The 24,838-nt window shown below is 38.3% G+C and overlaps 1 protein-coding gene across 1 annotated transcript; it reads right to left on the reverse strand.

Annotated features, from left to right (window-relative positions):
* Positions 1-2,545: 2,545 nt before the first annotated feature.
* LOC107549946 (PDZ domain-containing protein 4-like) lies at positions 2,546-16,233 on the reverse strand. The gene is made up of 9 exons (XM_016231127.1): positions 15,744-16,233; positions 8,151-8,189; positions 7,163-7,452; positions 6,992-7,052; positions 6,277-6,306; positions 5,724-5,822; positions 5,546-5,608; positions 5,135-5,167; positions 2,546-4,696 (listed from the first exon to the last, which is right to left on the reverse strand). Exons 1-9 carry the CDS (start codon positions 15,801-15,803, stop codon positions 2,744-2,746), a joined length of 2,628 nt encoding a protein of 875 aa, XP_016086613.1. The 5' UTR covers positions 15,804-16,233; the 3' UTR covers positions 2,546-2,743.
* Between the last annotated feature and the right edge of the window lie 8,605 nt (positions 16,234-24,838).

Below are 24,838 nucleotides of genomic sequence, written 5' to 3' on the forward strand. Positions count from 1 at the left end.
CATCCCCCGGAGCCGTCTGCGGCACGTTTTATTATGAATACGCAAGCTTTATTTGATGACTTGTGGACTGTTCAACTGCAACACCCGCTGAGTGCTATTAAACAGCTTGAAAGATCAAAGACAATTTTTTATATAACTCTTGACTGGATTCGTCTGAAAGAAGAAAGTAATATACACCTAGGATGCTTCAAGGGTAAGTAAAACACAAGCTAATTTTCATTTTTAGGTGAACTAACCCTTTAAGGCCTTTGTAGACAAACAGGAACTCCATGTCCCTATTCAAAATCTGTGGCGTGATCTGAATTTAGAGGGCCATTCACTACATTTCACGTTTTTTTCCTATGGCTGGTTTTGCTTCTCTCTAATTCTAACGCTTTGCTCTTGTGCTTGTATTAAAAGTCCTGAGTGCTGGGGCATGCTGAGCTCAAACGCCAATAAAGCTGAGATGTATGATGTTAAAAAAAAATTCCAGTAGTTTTTGAGATGCGTGTTCTGGTTTCTGGACACGCTAATGTCTTGCTCCACCGTGCCCCATGTTGCATGTCTGCACTTAACTGAATGATGCTGTATAAACCTGAATGTATATATTAATTGATATAAATATGCCATATTTACTCTGCACTGGACTGGTGAATCAATATCTGGCTGGGAATGGGAACATGAATCATTGTTTACATTTTAAGGACCTGGGGGTGGGGGGCGGGGGGCTTGGAATGAATTGTAATTGTAAAATTGTATCAGTATGTGTGTGTAAGAGCAGTTCCTATATTTAAAATTAATTGTATGAAGTTTTATTTGTATATATGTATGAGGTTTCAATGCAGAATTAATTCAGAGAAACTATGTGATAATTTATTGCTCTCATTCTATAAAACATGTTCTTGCTGTTGGAAAGTTGTTTTTATATATTTCTGAGTGGGCTGTGTGTTTCTCTATTTTGGTGTGTGTGTGTGTGTGTGTACAGTATGAATGTGTGTGTTGTGTGCATACAAGTATGAAATCATGGTTAATGACAGATTATTATATTAAGCATACAAAATTGTTTTATTTGTTTTCAAATGTTATATTTTATATGGTCTCAGCAATGCATTGAAATAACCACTCAAGAACTAATGCACATTACACATTGTATAATTAGGACTACTGATATCAATCAACAGGTACCATATGAGTATAACTGTAGATTTCTACATTTTTATCTAACACCAAGACAGAAATGGCAAATGATGATGGATAAAGTCCTCTGGTCACATACATTTGTATACTGAGAAATGGAAGTTCTCCACTAAAGTGTATTTCTGGCATGTACATTATAGTCAAAATCATGCAAAATTAGTTGAGCTGAACAAGTGGCTCTCATCACCAAACTGGTCAAAACTCTTAAGGCCATTTTCTACAAAATTTTCAAAGAGTTTTGGACACTTACAAATATGTTAACACATTTGTATATCATTAAATAAGAATATCCCCTCTTTTTAGCTCCTTCGCTACACTTATGTCCACCACTTCAGGTTAAATGCTCCTAATAACAGTATATCAAAATGTACAATTTGTTTTCATTTTGAAGCTGGTTAGATTTCATGGGTTCCAGTGTGTTTTGTGCTTCCCCTTTTGCTGGTGTTTAGTATGTGTCCGCACTAGGCCACATAGGCTTGTGAAAGTCGTTCCTTAACTTAGGGTGTTAGGAAAAAGAATTACCATACATTCAAAAATTAAAAGCACATTGTGGCTTACATTGTGCTTTTGTCATATTTGGGTCATAATGAACAGTACAGAGGGATAGTGTAAACAGACAATCACAAACATGCAGTACAAATGTTCAGCACCACATCTCTGTATGAAAGTTTAACATGATTGTGTCTGCACAGGTTAAGCACTTATATGATGTAATTAGAGCAGTAAATTGTACAAAAGTCTTATTGATATTCCATCCCCCAATTATTCTCAATGAAAATTCAAGAGTTAAGAAATTGAATCATTCTTTTGTGCAGCTGTGAGGAAGTTACCAAATGAATTACATTTGTCCAATATGTTTGCTTGCAATGAGCAGATTTTTATTAAGACCTGTCTGCTTGTATATGCTTGTCTGCTTTGTGGTGTATACGTTGTGCTTGTCTGTGTACGTTCAGTCAACATTCATAATCTTTTGAGTGTCTTTGTCACTCAGCCATGTGCTGTTTTCAGTTTAAAGTCAAACAGAAATCCTCGAAAGCAGATGCTTGGCCTCAAGAGGAGTGATAATGTCTATTGAGAAGCAATACAATGTGTCATTCATTAATCAAGAAAATCAAGTTTTTCCTCAAACTTAAAAGTATCGCCACGCGTGAACAATTACTTGACTTTTTAATTAGTATTTTTTTATTTGTTTTCCGAAAAACCTAAAAATCTTTGAAAGGTACATTTACTTGAGAAACAACACTAAGACTTGAAATAATGTATATTTTATATGGGCATGAGTATAATACATTTTAAAACAATAGATGAGTATCTATGAAAACAAGTTTTTATCTAGTGTTGCTTCTCAAGTAAATTCATCTTGTTTCAGGGACTTTAAGATATTTTAACTCTAAGTACTCGTTACAAAATTATTTGTTGAAATTAATGAGCGGTAGTTGCTAGACGTTGCTCAGCCATATTAGTAATGTAGACAGATGACCCTTGAAACTGTTGAGAACTGTTCAAGAAAGTATTTGATAATTCGGTAAAATAGATTCTCTTCCTGTTGTCCTTCCTCACCATCCTTTCAGACTGTGGTAACAGACAGAAGAGGATTATACACCTTCGTCCCGTCTGGAGAGCGAGAGCCATGTGCAAGTAGCTCTTGGATGGTGATCCAGTTGTCCAGTATGCGTCGGTTGCGTTTCTTGGAGCTCTTTTTCTGACTGAGCTCCAGGATTGAGGCTGGGTTCTGGCCGGACTCCGACTGGCTCTCCTTGCCCATATCCAGACCGTGTTCTCGCATATATTCCAAGCGACTTTGCATCATAAACTCTCGGCGTCTGCGCTGCTCGCGGGCCCTCAGCAGATGTTGCTTACGCTCTTCTTTGCTCCAGTAGCGACCCATCTTCATTTCGCTCACTGCATCGTCATCAGTCGTCATTCCGCTACGCTCCTCACGGATCTTCATAGCTCGGGCTTTCAAGAGCCGGTCTCGGACAGGACGTTTGGCCACATAGCGGGTCCCATCGCTTCTTATCTTCACCTTCCACTCCATGCGTGGTGATGCAGGGGGAAGTGGCAAAGGTAAGGCCAGAGAAAGCTTCACTGGGCTGGGGTGAGGCAACGACCCAAAGGTGCTATTCCCATGGCCCTCACGGTCACTGCCGCCCACTGGTGCCTCACTTTCTCCTTCCACAGCTCTATCCAAGGGTCCAGAACTCTCAGAAAGTGAGGATCCCAGATGCATGCAACTCTGGTATCGTTCTGGAGTGAAACAGTTGGAATGACGGCGACGAGTGAAGTAAGGACTTGACTCCGCGCTACGACCTCCATTCCTGTTATGGCCACTCACCCTAGAATTTACACCCTGTGTCACTCCTTCAGGCATGCGACGGACGGTTCCTTCTCTTGTGAGTGAGCAGAATTTCTGGTTCATAGGGTTGTTAGTCTGAAACTTCTTGTAGCTGCTTGGTGAATATGAACTGTTGAGGCTTGCTCGTCCTCTTTCACTCCAGGTTGGTCGGTCCCTGTGTCTGCTTGGCAGAGGACTTGTGGACTCATCGATTTGAGAAACTGGAAGTCGATGCTCACTCACCATAGGTGTGCTCCTGCAGCTCTCTCCCCCGGTGTTATAAGCGCTGGTGCTGTCCTTGTCCTTGTCCGAACGTTCCTTCTCTGGAAGTTCATTGATGTCAGACAGCTCGTGCAATGGAGACCCCTGAGGTTCTGCAGACGCCCGGCCTGATGTTTCTTCCTCCATCAGCCAGGCTTTTAAACAGCGTTCTCTTAACTGCTGCATCTTCTGTGCTCGTAGAATGTTCCGGCACTTAAACTCAAGGTGCCTCATTTCCTCTTCCAGGAGCGCCATCTCATGTGGAGTCAGGTTCTCGTTACTGTTCTCATCCAGAGTCTCCTCCCTATTCTCAGCGTCCTCTTGTGTCTCTCCTTCTTTCTGCTCCTCTTCTTGAACCTGCTGCACTTTCTTCATCCTCTTCTCATAGCGACACTTGATTTCCAGAAGCTGCCTGTACCTCTCGCATTCCTCTTCTGTCAGGCCCGGCATTATCATCCCACTGACGGGATCGTGAAGGTAACCACCACCCACGCTTCCACAGTCCAGTGAGTCTGTGCTAAGGTGAAGCTCTCGGAGAGGGAACAGTGGCGATGGCGTGTCGTTCCCTCCTCCACCGTTCCTGCCGGGTCTAAACTTGCGCAAGCTGCCAGGTGTGTTAGTGGCATTTGTGTTGGAGGTGCTGGTCTGCTCATCGCCCAGAAGGATGTCATGCTCGGAGGATTCTTCATTCTTTGTGCTCTCATCTGTTCGGCCCACACCACTGTCAAGCTCTTGACTGTTGCTGAGAGTTGCTAAGCTGAGCATGGGTGTCTCTTGATGTAGGGTTTCCTCAGGAATGCCTGCTTGGGGTCTCTGTTGGCGGAAATGGTAAAGGCCGGGCAGATGGGAAGTATTAAGGCTGTCCACACTCATCCCTTCAGGTAACTCACAGTCAATCTCCTCTGGGTCCAAATGAGTGTCCGTCTAGGTGAAAGGCACAAAGGAAGAGAAGATAAAAAGAAAGTAAGAGGGAAGAGTTAGAGGCTGAACATCACCAGTATTGCCATAAAAATAAATACATGCAGTAATGCACTTCAACACTAGATGGCAATATAGACATTTGTTTAAATGTGTGCAACATGTTTAGTTGTAAAGCACAAATTATGAGGCCTATTATTATTAAACCACATTGAGGTCTAGTATTTTCATACTTACACACACAAATATATATATATATTTATTCAATTAAATTTATCCATCCACCTTATTTTTCCCAAAAGAGCAGGCGTGGCCATTTGTAAATTTAATGTGTCTGGCCTCCTGTCTCATCAGCTTCCAACCATTTTTAGCTGTACAAAACAGCTCGTTTTGCTGCTTGATATTGCAAACTGGTGTTTCTTACCGTATTATTTCAATGTGTTATCTCTCTCGGTTCTGCACTTCCATCCCATTTATCTAATGTGGGACAGACAGAGACTTCATTCACAGCCATGTTCAAACACAAAAGGTCAGCTCTTTTCCCCAAACAACATAACATCTAAACATCAGCAAAAGAGTGGTCCTTGGTGTCAGTGTCACATCAGAAACCAAAATAAATGAAGAACTTTTTGAGACAAAGGCAACATGACACATCGTCTTTGCTGTTCTGTAATTATTCTCTAGAGTAATTGTGTGAGCTGTGTTAAAAGTCACACCAATTATCTGTTTATAGACTGATTGTCTCTAGAAACGCTTGACCTACCAGATGAATGTAATGACATGATGATGTCAGTTCATCAGTGGTTGTTGTTGATGTCATTTGACTTTAGCAGCACATCTGAGCAAAAAACATACCTGTAATATCCTGTCCCCCTTCCTGATTCTTCCATCTTTTGCTGCTATGCTGTTTGGATTCACCTACGAACCGGGAATGTTTAAATATCAGCTGGATAACTTGAATAACTCAGCTAAATACTTAGTATACGGTTGTGCTGAGCAGTAAAATAGCTTTCAGCCTCATGTGGTCACTCACTTCCCCAACGTAGATGCCTTGGTCTTCCTCATCGTCTGTCCGGTAACAGACTGTTAGCCCCAGTTTATCCTGCTGACTCGACTTATACAGCTCCACCTCCTGACAAAGACAGAGAGGAAGAGCTGTTTATAGGGCAGAGATTAAACCCTCGGCTTTAAAGATGCACCGGGACAGAAAACCAGCTAGAGCAAATTTATGAAATATTATAGGTTGGGGTAATGTGTACGAGTTACTGGTCTTCTGTTAATCCATGTAATCCCATTTTTTCCCCTTAGAGGGAATGTGTTTTATTTATATATTACATTATTTATTTTATTATATTATTGAATCAACCAATCTGTATTTAAAATTGTTTTGTTTTTTAATTATTTTTTTTAATTTATTTATTTATTTTTGCAGATAGTCAAAATTATGAACATATTATGGAGAACAGCTCTGGGCATTTATGCCACCCAGGGTTAAAAAAAAATCAATGGGATTTAATTAGTTTAAAATATTGGTTACTCGTGTATGGTTGAATATAAAAGGCTATTACGATTTTTTGCTTTCCCACCTCATATTCTAGTTCCTCTTGTTGATCCACCTCATGGGGACAGAGTGGGTCCATTAACTTTGCATGTGCCTCAAAAAACCTATTTTTGTGTGTATGTGTGTACCATTTAATTGCTCAGAGGATGTGAGATTTGGGGGGGGGGATGATTTAATGGTTTATGTGCTCTTTTAGTCTCTGCTTTGTCTAAAAGGTTTGTCCTAAAAAAGACAAAATATGGTGTTATGAGAAGCAATTTGCTCCATTTTATCATATTACTGTCTAGGTCAAATAATTGATATCTAAAAGACGTTTCATTCTATTTTGTTAGCATGTACGCTCATAAATGTATGCATTTTTCCTCTTTATTCTAATGTGTTTCTTTCTCTTTCACATTTGTGTTATATTTATTTACCTCTATCTCTGGTCTGGCCAGCAGTAATGAGAAGTTGGTGCTGTCCTCACGGGTCAGGATGGCCACCGCTTCCTCTCGGTTCTGCACTTCCATCCCATTTATCTAATGTGGGACAGACAGAGACTTCATTCACAGCCATGTTCAAACACAAAAGGTCAGCTCTTTTCCCCAAACAACATAACATCTAAACATCAGCAAAAGAGTGGTCCTTGGTGTCAGTGTCACATCAGAAACCAAAATAAATGAAGAACTTTTTGAGACAAAGGCAACATGACACATCGTCTTTGCTGTTCTGTAATTATTCTCTTCCTCTTGTTGATCCACCTCATGGTTGGCAACATTGAAGTAGTCATTTGGATCACTATATTCTTGCCCCAGAGAACCACTGTGAAAAGACATGTGTTTCTTCAGCAGGTTTTCAGCATTTGTCCATCCCACAGACACACACAGATAGTAATGAGTGATCAAGAGGCAGAGGACAGTGAAGACGCTCACAGGTCATTCAGCAGGTATGGCTCCACCAGCTGTGCGAGGGGAGGGGAGGGTGGGGGCATAGGTGATCCACTGCTCGGGTAAGACCCTCTGTCCCCATTCAGGAAGTTCTGGAAGCTGATGTCGGTCTGGGTGCCGTTGTCCACACAGTCTGTGATCTCCATGAGCCGAGCCGTGCCAGCAGCTGCACCCAATCTCCTCCTGTGACCCTTATGTACCACCTGAAGCAGGAGAGGGTCATGAGGTTGCCCATCTTTATCCTGAGACAGGTGAGATGTTCTTCTACCTTTGAGCTGCAGACAGTGAAAAGAATGCCATTGTATACCCATTTAAAAAAGAATGTACTTATTGGTTGTTATTGGTTGCACTTCTAAAAGTGCTGAAGCAGCACTAGAGAATGAAGTGGAGAAAGAGGGAGACAGGGATAAGAAAAATGAGAGAAGGAGAGAGGGAAGATAAATGCACAAATAAGCAAAACTCAAGGAAGGATGTAGTTCTGCTCCTCCTTGGTGAGAAGAAACATTGCAAAGCAGCAAAAATGGCTATTGCAAGACGAGCATGAGCTCTCCATCATCCCATCACAAAAAAAGAAATAGAAAGACAAGAAACTGCAAATATATAAAATACTGATTTTATAGAAGATTCTGTTGCTTTATCATTCAAAAGTCTGGGATCGGTATGGTTTTTAAAAATGATTATTTTATAGTTTCTTATGTTTACCAAAGCTGCATTTATTTAAATAAACATACAGTAAAATGTAAAAAAAAAAATACAATGTAAAATAACTGTTTTTTGTTTTAATATAAGTGTAATTTATTCTTGTGATGAAAAAGCTTGTGATGAATTTTCAGCAGCCATTATTTCAGTATTCTGTGTCACATGATCCTTCAGAAATCATTCTAATACGCTGATTTGATTTGAATTACTTTTGAACAGTAAGGTATAGACACGTGATAAGACAAACTTCAGATCTGAGTGGAATATGTCCTACCTTTACTTCTGCATCAATGGGACGCAAAGTGTTTCCCTTCTGTGGAGAAAAACAGAGCAGAACTTTTTAATCAGAGATTAAAAAGGGTTAACATGGGCAGCTTTGAACAGAAACAACAACAGCTGTGTACTGCAGTGTTGTATTGATTGCTGGTTCATTTTGATTAAGGGTGATGTTAATCTTTATAACAGTTAATGTTTTAGCAGGCTCTTTTTATTGCACATCACTGCTTCTTGAGTACTATGACAAAGCTACAAAACCTCAAAAATAGTCTTTATGTATCAGGAAATTATTTTGGTTTAATCTGTTTTATGTATACAGTGTATTCAGTGCTTTTGATTCCAATTTGTCGCGTTTTTTTTTTTTTACTTGCCACTCTGCATGTGTCAACACTGTCCTATACAAAAAAAGTATCAGGTATTTGCTACAGACAAATATAGATTGTAATAGAGTTGCAATCATGGTTATGACAAAAAAAAAAATACCAGCACAATTACCCTAAAATTATTATGATCTATAATTATAGATTAATCCAAAATCTATAAAACACACCAGAATAGTGAAATCTATACAGTAGGTAAAATTGTGAAATGTTTTGTCCCATGTCTTCAGAATCAGTGACTTATGAAATGATACCATGTACTACATGTGCTGTTGTGGATGCTGGTTAATGACTTCCAGTCTATTGATTTATTTATTGTTGTTGTTATAACGGACAGATATCTGACAGTGCAGATTTGAATTTGTACATTGGGACATTTCATTCAATGACAAGCCTTACGGAGGGACAGATGAGAAGTGTTTTAACCCTCAAGAATACAACCCACAATCAATATAAGGTTAATACTACTCAAAGTACTTTTGACAACCCCTCCTATCCCTCTCTCTCTGTTCCTTTCATCCTTCTCAAAGCAGTCAAGCTACAGATAGTTGACCCATAGAGACCAGGGCTCACCTCAATCCTTATGCTGTTTGACTGAAAGTCTTTCGATGTCTAAAAGAGGTGAAACCTATTTATTTTTCATTGTGTTTGGCTCATTATTGATCCTGTCAGTGGCTTTGATTACAAATGGACTGCTTGCACAAGGGATTCAGAGTTGATGGAGCAACAGTGATATTGGCAAACATGGACTTCTCAAGCAGAAAAGATTTTCTATATGTTCCCTGACTCATATAGAAAATGCTTATTAATGTATGATTCTCTCAATGTATTAGTATTTATGATTTGTATACGTGAGATCATGGGGAAATTACAAGCAGTTTTACATCGGAAAGCAGTGTGTTGGAAATTTCCAAACATTTGTTTTCGTGTTTTTAGAGAAACAACAGAGTGTGTCGAATTGACTGTGATGGAATTTCTTCTGCATGATTAATTTGCTTACAGAACTCAGTGGGTGATTGTGCTTATCAGTTCAATACCAGGAGACAGCAATTACATCGCTTTAACTCCTGATACACCTCTATTGACCTTCACCCTGTACATTTGCCCCTGTGGGATAAGTGCATTGCTAATGAAGGAGCTGAAGGCGCTTACAGATACCGCAATGCACATCTACACCCCAACGATCCCTATCATGCGGGACACCAGCATTAACTCAGAGTCTGTGATACCAAACATGCCGCATTGATTATGCCACTTTCAAAGACATGCAGCTGGAAGCATTAAAAAAATCATCTTTTTTGGGGGGGGGGTTTGTGAAAGAAAATGTTTAACCTTCAGAAATTGTTCATCTAGTTAGTATGGGAACAAATTCTGTTTTTTATTTTTTATAGGCTTTAAAAGTATTGTTCATTTTTAGTTTGATACATTTAATACATTTAAAAATACAGATACATTTAAAAATAGATAGGGTGATTTTCTAATTATTTTAGCTACTATTATGAAGTATACTTTGCAAACTGTTACAAAATATATTTTGTTGGATAATTTTTGTTACAATAAATTTGGTAATTTTAGAGGCAGTTGTCATCGGTACTACAATCCGTGTACAATTTAAAATGTAATGCCACTTGTCTTGAAAGATGTCAGTTCCTGGATGCCACATTATAATGAAATGTTTGTTTTTTAATAGGAATTCAATCAATCATATGTAATAGTTTCCATTTGCAAGCAAATACCTTTTTATTGCTTTTTGTGTTAAGTGCCTTATTTGTTAGACATTTTATCTGCTTATTGCATCTGTAACTGCTTTAATGCATCTACTTTGCCACCTCTGAGTATTAAAAGGGTGGAGCGTTTTATCTTTTTTCCTTTCATGTCACTGCGTGTTTGGAGAGACCTCCTGCAGCGTGGAGGGCACATGAGTAGATTTTGTTTATTTACATCATTCGGTTTTTTTTTTCAAACGGCTGATTTAGTGTGCTCGACTATGTGTGTGCGCGTCTTCGCCGGCATTATTGCATCTACGTGCGTTGCAGTGAGAAAGCATATAAGTCTTGCTTAATGACCTCAGTTACCTTGGCAACAGCATCCCATAGAGACAAATTTGACAGGGTATGTTAGGTAGAGGCAGGAAGACTGAGAGCGTGAGAGGGAAACTCATCAGACATGGGGGGGGGGTTTAGGCAGGATTACAAAAGGCAAAGCATCTGGTAAAAGGCTCATTTTGGAGCGACTCAACATGCATAGAATTTTTGCTGCAGACAGAGCTCATTCAAACCTCATCATAAGACTAAAGCTTGGAAGCAATTAGCGGGGATGAGCGTCGCATGAAGATAGCACTGGCAAATGAATGCGATGGCATTCACGGATAGCGATTCCATGCGCTCGGATATTCCAGCAGAGCAAGCTAATGTGATCTGGTGTGAATGGTATTATTCATGCCTGCAGCAGCTTGTCCTGAGTCCAATGAAGCCTGTCAGGATGTGTCTGCTCTTCATTACGGTGTGCCCAGCCACAGAGCAGAAGCAAGAGCAAATGCCACTTACTCAGATACACAGAGCATGACACTGATGAAAGACTGGGTGAGAATGTGTGTCTACGAAACAGTGTCACTATGAGAAGTGCTTTAGAGTAGGCAACAAGAGGTGTATTTTATTGGGGTTTTTATCTTACAGCACCACTTAACCCTTGGCAGCTTGTTGCTTTTATAAAACATAGTGACAGCATTACAATGATAAAAGACATTGAGTGAAGAAAATGACTGGTGTTTGCTTCTGCAAAATGTGCTGCCATGATTGCCAAGGTGTTGCTATGCTGTTGCTAAGGTGCTTTTTAGCATGTTGCTGCTAGGTGGTTGGTTACTTTAAAAAAAAGCCCACCAATAAGTCTCCATAATATTTCAATCCCTGGAAATGGCTCAGGTCCCTCCTTCAGTGTAAGCCTGTGGGATTTTTCACCAGTTTCATTGTCGCCAGGCAGAAAATCATAAATCCAATGGCTTACCTACTGTTCAAAATAATTTTAACATTTTTATCAATGCATTAAATTGACAAAAGTGACAGTAAAAACATTGTTACAGAGGAATTCTGTTTCAAATAAGTGCTTTTGAAATTTCTATTCTTTAAAGAATCCTGAAAAACGTATCACGGTTCTTATGAATACATTAAGCAGCACAACTATTTTCAACACTGATAATAATAAGAAATGTTTCTTGAGCATCAAATCAGCATATCAGAATGATTTCTGAATGATCATGTGACACTGAAGACTGAAATAATGGCTGCTGAAAATTCAGCTTTGCATCACAGATATTTTTAAATATATTAAAACTTAAAAATATATTTTAAATTGTAATAATATTTCACAATATTATTTTGGATTTTTGATCAAATAAATGCAGCTTTGGTGAGCATAAGGGACTTTTAAAAACATTTAAATGTATAAATAGATGGTGGGTGAGTAAATGATGGCAGGATTTTCATTTTTGTGTGAATATCCTTTTACGTGTGAACAATTTCAGTCTGAAAGCCATGAATGATAAAGTAAAGACATGTAGTGCCTCATGGTGATGTCACCCAGTGCTTGCCATGCCAATATCATTTTGCATCACATTCTAAAGCGCATTATATATTCTTTACGATTCTTTTGCAGTAAATCCAGGGGGCTTCCAGTGTTGTTGCAGCTGATTTGGCAGGGGGTTTATGGTGTCTTTCAGCTCTCTCCACTAATAAGTGTGCAGCATTTAAAACAGGCTCACACAGAGATAACTTTCTGTCACTGCATAAGAAACTAGTTTAGAGTAAAACCCTCTGTGAAGAGCCTCAGGCAGTGGAGGATACGGCGGAGAGAAGAGCTGGAAATTGAAGTGAGATTGAAGAGATCAAGTGGGAGATCCTCTCAGTATTAGAAAAAGCTCGACCTATCCTGGCATGACATTGCGGTCTGGCGGAGAAAGCAAATTGCTCTCTGAACAAAACCTCAAAGTGGCAAACTCAAGCTGTGGAGAGGATTTTAGTCAAGTGGAGTTTAAATGTTACAGGTGAAGGAACTGAGAGGCGGCAATGCATTTGAAATGGGTTGCATTTTTGTTTGGCAGTCTTCATAGTTTTAAATTCTTTTTTTTTTTTTTAGAAAATAGGAGACGCATTACTGTTATTTAGTACCATAGTATGAATATGAAGCAGGGTTATTTTAGTTAACTAAAAATCATTATTTTAAATAAAGTAAACTTTAACTGAAATAAACTATATTTAAAGGGGTCATATGATGCGATTTAAATTTTTCTTTTCTCTTTGGAGTGTTACAAGCTCTCGGTGCATAAAGAAGATCTGTAAAGTTGCACAGACTAAAGTCTCAAATCCAAAGAGATATTCTTTATAAAAGTTAAGAGTCAGCCACTCCTACCTAAAACGGCTCGTTCTAACACGCCCCCACATATCTACGTCACTATGTGGGAAGATTTGCATAATGCCGCCCAAATGTTCACGCAAAGAAAGAAGGCATCCATTTTATTCTCGCTGTAGTATTGTTGACGCTGCAGCCATGTCCTGAAGACGCTGTGTGCTTCGTTGTGAAAGCGAAACTACTTTGTTTGGTCTTCAAAAAGAGGACGATATCTGCTTCGTCATGCCTAGTGCTGATCCGTGCTGGTCACTGAGGGAATACATCAACTTAGTGCTGTGGATCGCCGGATCGGCTTTCACCGTGTACGAAGCCTGGAGTCGTCACATGTGCTTGCCGCTCTTTTGTCGGATCCGCTGGCTGCGCCGTTCTCAACCCCGCCGCCTCTGCTCACTCTAGCCCAGCCTCAGCGCACGCTAAGCCGGGGCTTCCTAATGTTATTTTTAGCAGCATCATATGACCCCTTTAAAAAAACTTGCTATTTGCCAAGACATAATTTCTCATTTACATTTACTTTAACCTGATGTGCTAAAAATACCTGAAACTAAAACTAAAAAAAGAATACAAACCACATAGACAAATTAAAAAAACGAATAAAAATGACAAACACATAAAATTGCTAAAATAAAACAAAATAATGTGATATTAAAATATCACTGTTTAGTAGCTACATGAAAAATGTTTATATGCATGTTATTTATTTATGAATTTTAAAATCATGCATGTTTTGCATTATTTTGTTAAATAGTTTGACATTTCTCATTTTTTTATTAGTTTCTTTAGTTTTTTATGAAAAAGGAGACACTTTGCTGTTATTTACTACATATTTTCAAGTTTTTGTTTTGTTTTTTATAAATCATGCATGTAAATAAATGATGTAACCACCTAAAAAACACCTATAAACACCACAGCAATGTTCTAACAACCACTCTAAACAGCAACCGCATAGCAACAACCCAGAACACCTAAGCATAATAACAGTGAGTTGTGCATAGACTCACATTCTCTTCAGAAAATATATAAATCAGTTTATATTTGCATATTCATGAGTATGACCTTGCAAAAGGCTGTAATAGTTTGTTTGCACAGGTGTCATACTGATTTGGACCCTTAGATACTTTAATTCAAGGTGACTTTACACTGCAGCCACATTTCATTTGTCAGCTTTAAGCCATGTGTTCAGAGGCGTGCCATGCTTTTTTTAATTTTGCATAGTCAAAGGATCAGCTTTGCTCTAATACACATGCACTATGCTTCTGAATTCAATAAACCTTGATTTTAGCATTCCTTTCCCATCTCTGCACTCAGTGCCACAGCCACAGATATTTTACACACCTGGTTTTATTATTAGCAGATCAGCCCTTGTCTCATCCTGCTCCACTTTCCAGCAGTATAAATATTCCCTATCTATCAATCACAGTCACATGACCTGTCATGTGGTTGGAAAAATGACAGAATGGAAACTAAACTTTAACACCTTACCAGTGGAAGAGGTTTAAAAAGCTTTTTCACTCTCAGCCTATTCGAAAATCTCACCGCCATGTCAATTAAAGGATGCTGAGTAGGAAGTATTTATGCTGTTTAGGGGATTGTGGTTTTCAACACAGGATTAATTCATTAAATTGTTTGCCTAAAGCACCACCTTAACTCAAAGGCCCCTTGACACATCTTAAACCTGTTCTGTTACTGTTACGATAAACAGTTTCCAGTTTGCTGGCAGATCTACAATCCCCATAAGGTTAGCATGTATAAACCCTGGTGTCGCATGAGACAGCAGAATGTGAGGGGGTTTTATTACTAGTGGTGCAAAGCAGAACTTTTTTGTTCAGTTTTAAGAAGAAAGGGAGCCTCATTCAGGAGTAAAGGACCTTGAACCCCAACATTAAGTATAGTTATTTGAGGAACACTTCACTGTTACAGATCAAGAAATGATCATCTTACACAAGATTATCTATATTTGGGCCCAATCTTAAACTGGCCATCCAAAAGAATTTCCTTTTGATATTTGAAATTCCTGTATCCATGTTTCAGCATCAAATGGAAGCCTTTTCAAGAAGAGTTGAATCTATTACAGCAAAAGGAGGACTGACTCCCTATTTACTGCCCATGGTTTAAAAAAATTAATGCTCAGTAGTTTAAGTGCTACTTTTACATTTGATATGTAGTATAACATGCTACAACTGCTACAATTTAATACACTATTGTTCAAATGTTTGGGGTTGTGGTCAAAATGGTTTTTGAAAGGTATCTTATGCTCACAAGGCTGTATTTATTAGGTCAAAAATATAGTGAAAACTGTAATATTGATTAGTGATGGCAAAGCTTAAATTTCAGCAGCAATTACTCGAGTCTTCAGTGTCATATGATCCTTCAGAAATCATTCTAATATTCTGATTTGGTGCTCAAGAATCATTTCTTACTATTGTCAGTATTGTATTGTTTTTTTGTTTTGTTTATTTATTAGTTTATTTTGTAGAAATTGTGATAGATTCTTTGATAAACAGAAGGTTCAAAAGAACAGAGTTTATTTGAAATAGAAATGTAACATTATAAATGTCTTTACTGTCACCTTTGCTTAATTTAATGCATCCTTGCTGAATACAAATAATTAAAAAAAAACGGACCCTAAACTTTTTAATGGTTGCAAATGTCACATTATAAGTGATATATCCATATTTATGTTGCATTATTAATTTGATTAACTTTGTGAAACTTTTACCTCCTGGAATTAACCTCAATAAGCACATGATTGCAAGTGCAAAGTTAAAAAAGGAAGAGAAAATTGAATATGAACTTGTTGGTATTCTCACCTGAAACATGATCCTGTACTGTTCCTCTGGCCTGTTCACCACACACATGTTGCAGCCCATCGTGGCTCGTGGTTTCCGGAGGGGGTGCGTTCCTCTATGCTCTTCGCTTCCTGATTCTCCGACGTAGGTGTCTATCCCTGCCGTCCAATTACAGTAATCCCTCCCTGAGATCAGAGGTTAAGACTCTGCACTCCATGAAAGGGCTTTGATGTTCTTTTCTTTGTCTGCTTCCCTCATTCAGGCCCGGCTGCTGTTTTAATTGAGGTCCATCCCGGGAAATGGGATCAGAGATGCTGCAGCATCTAGCCGTGAGAAAGTCAAGGTCTGATCGCTGAAGAATGGAGGCTCTGATGTCTGTGTGCTTTTTGTCAGCTTTGAATTTCCTACACACTCAGGGAGGTTAGTTTAATGCTTTTGGCTTTAAAACTTCACATATGATGATCAGATATATAATCAGATATATTATTAGACAGATAATGTTGAAACAAGCAGCCAGCAGCACGTTGTGACAGGATTAAATTTACAGATCCCACCGTGTCTGAACAATATCATCAAAGAGATGATCTGCCTAACGTGAACTCCCTGGTGCCGCCGCCAAAGTCGTAGACTAAGACATGAATTATTAAATAAAAGATGCAATAAACAAATGTTTACTTTCCGCCACTCCGTATTCCCCTGAGAGATGCTTTCCTTCACACTCTGATTCTATTATTAGAGAGCTTGTTTCCTTCATTTACATATAACAACGCTCTCTAGGCGCAGACATGCACGTCATGCTATTTGAAGTGCTTTAAAACAGGTTGCTTGAGTCTGTAACTAGTGCCTGCTGCGATTCTAGACTTGTGTATTTCCGTTCCATCATTAATTATGATCACAATTTCAGTGCGGATGTGTTTAGATGTTCATTAGCCGTTATTATAACTGCAAGTCTATGGATGCTGGTGCCATACCTAATTTCATATTCCCTCTCCACAGCATGTTGTATTTGACACCTGCATGTATTTATCTACATAAGTGCTCTATGACTGTGTCATCATCTTTTCCTTGTCCTCTATAAAGTGAGGCTGTAATCCCACCTCTCATTTGCACTCACTTCGCAGATAAGAGCCTGTCGTTCACAGATCACATCAAACCAGCCCTCTTCCTTTCTTCCCGGAATTCCAGATGCGTGTTCATGGCAGAAAATTAATGAGAGAGTGCACCTGTCAGATCATGTCTCTCTCGCACTACTGAGGTGAGCTCAGCTCTTTCTCCGAACAGTATGTAAGTCTACAAGGACTGTTCTCTCCATCGCATGACGGAAGGATGATTGAAAGGGGTGAAGGGGAAGTATCTGATCTTCAGCAGGGAATGAATTGAACGCTGCCCTACATCTGCCCAGCTTCCGAGAGAAATCCAGATTCAACAGAGCCTCGGGATATAAAAGAAATCTTTCAAGTGCGTATTAGTCCACTGCTAATGATGTTCCCTTATGTTTCTGCTCCTCGCGTCTGGAGATTTGGGATGTAATCCAGCTTGCTTGAGCGTTTGAAGATGAATGAAGTGGAGCAATGCGTTTCCAAAGAGAAAAACAATGTCATTCAGTCTGATGGTGGGATGGTAAATCTGAAAAATCCGTTCGAGAATGTCTCAAGGCTCTGCTGGAGTGGCGCCAGCCCAGCGCATGTACATGTGTGTATGCAGAGAGAGGAAAGGCTGCTGGGTTGGAGGAAACGTGGGGATCGGCACCACTGCACAAGCTGGAGCCCATTACAGCTTTACAGCAGGCCCCTCCTCTCCCGGCAATACTAGCCAATATTCACCAGCCAGCTCTCATCTCTCTCTCTCTCTCGCTCGCTCGCTCGCTCAGCCTCTCTCTTGTACTTATAGGTGATAGCTTCACCCTCCCACCTTCCTTTCCTGCTTCCCTCATATCTTATTTCCCAGCCCCTCTTCACTGTCTCTCTCTCTTTCTCTCTGTCACCTGTATTGGAAGCAGCTCTGCACTCGGGGTCTTTGTTGCCTGTTGTGAAAGGAGCTGAAGATGTTGTCAGTCTCTGGCTGTCAGCACACAAACAGAATTTATGACCACATAGACCAAGGAGCTTTGAGAAGCGTGACTCTTTCTTGTGGCCATTCTTTTTCGCCTTAACGCTTGCAACCATACTGAATAGGACAATAGGTGTGCTATATAATCTCAAGAGTCACAATATAGTGCATCACTGAGTGCCTTACTGCTTGTATAATAAAAAGCAATGTTATTCATTATAAAAATGCATACAAATTTAAATGAATTGTTGCATTCATAATTTTAAAAAATCTTATTCATAATAAAATACATATTAAATATATTAGTAAAATAAATGTATTGAAGTGAAGTTGCTCTCATTAATTTTTCCTAATTAAAAAAAATGTTTCAGACTTAAATAAATGAATAGTACTTTTTGGAAAACTACTTTTGTACAGTAACATGAAAACAAATAATAAAAATTAAAAAATATGGTTTCATTTTAGATGGAGGAGCAGGTGGCATCAGGTGCAGACACATTGAGGTCATGTAACAATCTAAATGCTACTGAATACCGTTTAACCACTCTGTTACTGGATGATTTTTGATTGTATGTGATGTGGAATTGCTGCATTTTGTTTTTATTATTTTATCATTTAATTGTATTCCACTAGAAGATATAGTTCTTGTAAACAATAACAGAATATTTTACTTTATTTATTTTTTCTCCCTCCACTAGAAGATATAGTCCTTGACATGTAAACAATAACAGGTAGTTTTATCTATGGCTTATTATATACACAGTTGTTAGGTAAACAGGTGTTTGGCATCATAGATATTACTATATTGTGTATTTTTGCACATTTTGAGCACTGTAATGATAAATCGGCCAGTAGGACTGGAGCTATTTGTTTTATAATTTACAGTAAGCAATGATAAAGCAATATTTAACTAGCACAGTGTAAACTGAAGTACCTACTAGAGTCTAATGCTAAGGGTAGTAATTATTGACCTGTAGCTGTGCTGAGCACCAGTGGTGTGTTCTGGGTAAGCCATGACGTGTTAGTTATAAAGCGTGATGTGGTCCCTGTGCGAATTGCTGACTGGAGCCCATTACAGCTTTACAGCAGGCCCCTCCTCTCCCGGCAATACTAGCCAATATTCACCAGCCAGCTCTCATCTCTCTCTCTCTCTCGCTCGCTCGCTCGCTCAGCCTCTCTCTTGTACTTATAGGTGATAGCTTCACCCTCCCACCTTCCTTTCCTGCTTCCCTCATATCTTATTTCCCAGCCCCTCTTCACTGTCTCTCTCTCTTTCTCTCTGTCACCTGTATTGGAAGCAGCTCTGCACTCGGGGTCTTTGTTGCCTGTTGTGAAAGGAGCTGAAGATGTTGTCAGTCTCTGGCTGTCAGCACACAAACAGAATTTATGACCACATAGACCAAGGAGCTTTGAGAAGCGTGACTCTTTCTTGTGGCCATTCTTTTTCGCCTTAACGCTTGCAACCATACTGAATAGGACAATAGGTGTGCTATATAATCTCAAGAGTCACAATATAGTGCATCACTGAGTGCCTTACTGCTTGTATAATAAAAAGCAATGTTATTCATTATAAAAATGCATACAAATTTAAATGAATTGTTGCATTCATAATTTTAAAAAATCTTATTCATAATAAAATACATATTAAATATATTAGTAAAATAAATGTATTGAAGTGAAGTTGCTCTCATTAATTTTTCCTAATTAAAAAAAATGTTTCAGACTTAAATAAATGAATAGTACTTTTTGGATGAAAAATGAAAACTACTTTTGTACAGTAACATGAAAACAAATAATAAAAATTAAAAAATATGGTTTCATTTTAGATGGAGGAGCAGGTGGCATCAGGTGCAGACACATTGAGGTCATGTAACAATCTAAATGCTACTGAATACCGTTTAACCACTCTGTTACTGGATGCTTTTTGATTGTATGTGATGTGGAATTGCTGCATTTTGTTTTTATTATTTTATCATTTAATTGTATTCCACTAGAAGATATAGTTCTTGTAAACAATAACAGAATATTTTACTTTATTTATTTTTTCTCCCTCCACTAGAAGATATAGTCCTTGACATGTAAACAATAACAGGTAGTTTTATCTATGGCTTATTATATACACAGTTGTTAGGTAAACAGGTGTTTGGCATCATAGATATTACTATATTGTGTATTTTTGCACATTTTGAGCACTGTAATGATAAATCGGCCAGTAGGACTGGAGCTATTTGTTTTATAATTTACAGTAAGCAATGATAAAGCAATATTTAACTAGCACAGTGTAAACTGAAGTACCTACTAGAGTCTAATGCTAAGGGTAGTAATTATTGACCTGTAGCTGTGCTGAGCACCAGTGGTGTGTTCTGGGTAAGCCATGACGTGTTAGTTATAAAGCGTGATGTGGTCCCTGTGCGAATTGCTGATAACCTGTTATCTCATACTGTCACCTCTGACTCCACACTGCACCATGGGTAGTCATGCAAAACCAGAGCTGCCTTTTAAAAGAGTTTATTTGATTTTGTGAGGTACTGATTTATTTAGAGAACAGGGATTACCATGCTAAATCAATATAAACCAGCCTACAAAACCCTACTGTGATGCTTTCTCTGGCTTTATTATTACAGTCTCATGTCATTCATGTCTGTCTTTCTTTTTATTATTTAAAACGCAGGCTCTGGTTCATGATGATGAAATTTTGCATTGCATATTGCATTTCTCTTTCTCTCTATATATGTGTGTGTGTGTGTGTGTATATATGTACACAGCTTGTGCACCATTCAGACATGAATTAAATATGACTTTTAAATTCCAATTAAATTGAACTGAATTTGGATTGATGAAGCAAACAGAATACAGAACTCTAAATTAAATTTGAATTTAAGGAGGTAGAATCAAATGGAATAGAATTTAAATAAACTCATATAACTGCTTTAAGTTTAGTTTTTAGTAATACATTTTGTTTATAAGTTAAGATTCTGAATATTGTATATTTGCCATTACAAGGATTGTCACTGTCCTCCTCTGTTCTCTTTCTTTCTCTTAGACTACACTTCTGTGTCTTGAAGACAACCTGGCAGCTGTGATTATCCTTGCTGACACAGGATAGACCTGTCCAGTGCATCTTTGGGAATCAGAAAAGTAGGTTTATTTTAATACACTCCACTGCCCTTTGACGCACAACTAAATAACATGCTGTTGACTGACATTTATCAGTTCACACGAAAACACATCTCACACTGAGATCCACCTCACAGCTCCACATGCGGAGCTCAGTGTTGTCAAATGTATGCTATAAAAATAAAATCAAACAATATATAATTTTATAAAATTATATATATTTTGTGTGTGTGTATTATATATATGTGTGTATATATATATATATACTGTATATTTATTTCATTTTTTTCATATTTTGCAATACAGACAATGAAAATCTCACTAGAGGATCTCACTTTTTTTTTTACATATTTCTTGAGTTGACAGTTATTATGGCTGATTGCATTTAATACCATAAACTCAAATTTAACAGTATAACAACTCAATTTAGGAACACAAAGACAAAGCATAAAAGATGGCAAGATAAAGAGGACAGAAAAAAACAGAGATGGGGAGATAAGGAGAAACAGAGGTTAGTCTACAGTGATGACAAATTCAATATGTAATATATTTTCTATTTTCATCCAATAAAGTGTGATTTTGTTGCGAAGGACATGAACAGCCGAATATCAAAGAAAGTGGGGGAGGAAGGGAGATGCATTCAGGGGAAAGATGGCCATTGTGTATGCATTCTGTATCCCAACGCCAGCCGCAATCATATGGCCCTGTGACTTCCTATCGTTCTTTCTGCACCTTGAATAACATGTAATGGGCTGATCTCACGACATTAGCATTCATTATACTAAGAGAGAGAGAGGGGGAAAGAGAGAGAGAGTGACTGGAGGGAATGAAAGTGCAACATGAATTTTAACAATATGCTCATTACTTATTTATTCCTCTGGAAGGAGAGATAGAGAGACAGATTTCATATCTGTTACTGATGCGTTCTCATTCTCTCTGCCTTTGTAACTTTTCTGTTTGTTGCCCTCACTGTGACCTTCTGCTGTTTTTGTGGTCGCCTTCACTGTTTATGAACACTTTACAGCATTTCGATCTCCACATCATGAATAAAACAGTCAGAATTCTCTGGAGAAGAGCCTGCTGTAAACTGTTGGAAAAAGGTGATGTGCCAACATGTTGCTTTTCAATTCAATTGCGCGTTTGCTCTGATATCCAGCTGGTTCCTAAGAGCCTTGTTAGGGAGATCGGTTTCCCATTTAACATCTCTCACAATTATACCTAAGCCATTTGAAAATCATGCATCTCGCAAACCTGAAAGCTTTTAAATAAAAGGAAGCACAGCGGTAGAAAGAGAGAGAGGTTGACAGAGAGATGTGTGTGTACCGCAGAGACCCTCCATAAACGACATGTTACAGGACTTCAGATAGTGAGGGATTTGACAAGCAATTATAGAAGCCAAACAAGCTCAGTGCTTTCAGAAGAGCAACAGAGACAATAATACAGAGATGGTACAGGAGCAGTTATTGAAGTCTGAGAGACAAGGATAAGAGGTCAGCATTGGTGGGATCTGCAGCAGAAGAGGAGAAATTACACACTTCAGTAGTGCAGCGTTATGAATTACTGCCTCAAGGATGGGAAGGCACCAGTTTCTGTCTCTATAATTAAAGGCATAGTTCAGGCAAAAATTTAAAATCTGCCATTGTCTACCCACTCTCATGTTGCTCAGAACACTTATGACTTTATTTCTGGACTGTGCTGATCTTTCTTCGGTAACTGAAGCTTTTAGGCTTCAGAAATCATACTTTTAAAAAGCAACCAATGCATATTTTTAATGATAGCGAATAGATAATGACATTTTTTTAAATGTAATATTCCACACATTTAAATACAACAATTAAGTTTTTAATGTGTTTGGCTCTTTAAATATGCCAATGTTATATACACTATTGTTCAAAAGTTTCAACTTATTTAAATATTTTATAAGTCAATTCATTTGTTTAAAAATATTGTGAAAACAGCAATGTTGTACAATATTACAATTTAAAATAACTGATTTCTATTGTATTATATTTCAAAATTCCTGTGATAGCAAAGCTAATTTTTCAGCATTTCATTACTCCATCTTCAGTGTCACATAATCCTAATATTTAATATATTGATCTGGTGCTCAATAAACACTTATTATTATCAACACTGAAAACAGTTGTGCTTTAGGATTCTTTGATGAATGGAAAGTTTAAAACAGTATTTGAAGTACAAATCTTATTATAAATGTTTTTACTGTCACTTTTAATTAACTGATCAATTTCATGAAGTGTTTATTTTCTTTTTTTTTTTTTTTATCTTACTGACCTCAAAATTTTTTATCAGTAATTAAGTGTTTTAATAAAACAAGAATGTTTCATTTCAATATGTAAAGTATGTTTCTGTACAAAGCTTGTGAAGGTTAAGATTCACAACTCAACATAAGTGATAAAATACACAGTTGTCATACATGAATCCACAGGGTCCCCACAAACCCATGGGAGGTGTTGTTGAGAAAATTCATTAACTCATTCAAATCTCATGTAAATTCATTATGCTTCCAGCAATGAGAAAATATGGAGCCCTGTTGTGAAGAAAATTCCACAGCAATCTTAATGAAAACTCAGCTTTTCCCTATCTCAGAGGAGGAGGAGATTCTCCAGGAAAAAATAGCCTGAGGATAAATCTCATGCAAGCACACTCCAGTTAACATGCAAGAGTTTATCAATTTAAGTTGCAATAAATTTAGCCAGCAAAGCAAAAAAGTGAAATAGATTGGATTTCACATTCAGTTCATAGTTAAATGTCTTAACTGCATTTATAATTAGAAGGCCCACAGCTCAAAATCATTCTAAAACTAAAAGATCTGGTTGGCCTTGGAATTAAGTGATATAGAGATAAATATGCTCACAATTCATCTGAATTTTTCGCCGCTCATGTTAAAATTTCTTACTATTTCTGCATGAGAGACGCAGGCGCAGACATAACTCAAGCCTGTAGCTGAACTCCTCTGAAGATTTATATCCAAGCGAGAGGTCAGTCGATGGAGAGGAAGAGGATCTTTAACGTGTCACAACCTGCAACGAAGACATCGCAGTTTACAAGCTATTATATGAAGATTCATTCAACAACCAGATACAATCTTAAACCTGACGCTTGTAGATATTGACCAGTCTTCATCAGCACAACACAATCACATTGCTTTATATAAAATTTCTGTTCCTCTCATCGCTTTTTGGGGGGGATGGGATACATGTAAGGAGCCTGGAGGTATGTGAAATGGACAAGATGGAGAATGGATTGGGGGAGGAAAATGGGGGAGGAGGAACGTGGCGAACCAAATGTGTAATTGTGGTTTTGTGGCTCAACCTAATATTCTTTAGGGACAGATTGATCCGTAAAGTGTGGATGATGCTTTGTCCATTTATACACAATTATCAGGTGAGTTTGCAGTGAATATTGTAGAATAAATAAATATTTATGCAGATTTCATGTTCATTGGTTTCTTTTCTGCACTATTGTATTTTATTGAACAAAGTTGGTTCTCTTGTGTGCTACATTTCAAATCAACAGAGACCTTTTGACCCAGACAGATGTGATCAATTCTAGCTCTCCTCTATTATTGAGCCAAACTGCTCGTAAATAAGGGCACCTCTCATCTCTCTGGAGGGCAGAGAGGCAATAAGCAGAACTCTGTCGGCCACCCCCAGGGCTTTAAGCCACGTCCTCCCTCCAAGGGCGGCACAGCGCAGTTAATTTAATTACCCAGCATGCCCAATACATTCCCATCTCACATCTGTATGAGGCAAACTCATCCCACTGGCTGGCAAACACATTGGTTTGTAATTAATTTTTCACCCTGCTCAGCTGATGTGTGTCATTCACGTCACGTTAGGCTCTCGCATGCGTTCCAGATTGCGGAGGTTCAGGATGGAGCTGCGATTCAGGGCCTAATTCATCAAGGCCGGTACCTGTCTCATATGGGT

This window comes from Sinocyclocheilus grahami, unplaced genomic scaffold (genome assembly GCF_001515645.1).
Source record: "Sinocyclocheilus grahami isolate Dianchi unplaced genomic scaffold, SAMN03320097.WGS_v1.1 scaffold384.1, whole genome shotgun sequence".
In the NCBI taxonomy this organism is placed as follows: domain Eukaryota; kingdom Metazoa; phylum Chordata; class Actinopteri; order Cypriniformes; family Cyprinidae; genus Sinocyclocheilus; species Sinocyclocheilus grahami.

Coding starts and splice junctions, on each gene's coding strand:
- LOC107549946 (XM_016231127.1), bottom strand. CDS start 15,803: ATGGGCTGCAACATGTGTGTGGTGAACAGGCCAGAGGAACAGTACAGG. Junction 8,190..15,743: donor AGTACAGGATCATGTTTCAG/GTGAGAATACCA, acceptor TTTTCTCCACAG/AAGGGAAACACTTTGCGTCC. Junction 7,053..7,162: donor CCATACCTGCTGAATGACCT/GTGAGCGTCTTC, acceptor GTCTTTTCACAG/TGGTTCTCTGGGGCAAGAAT.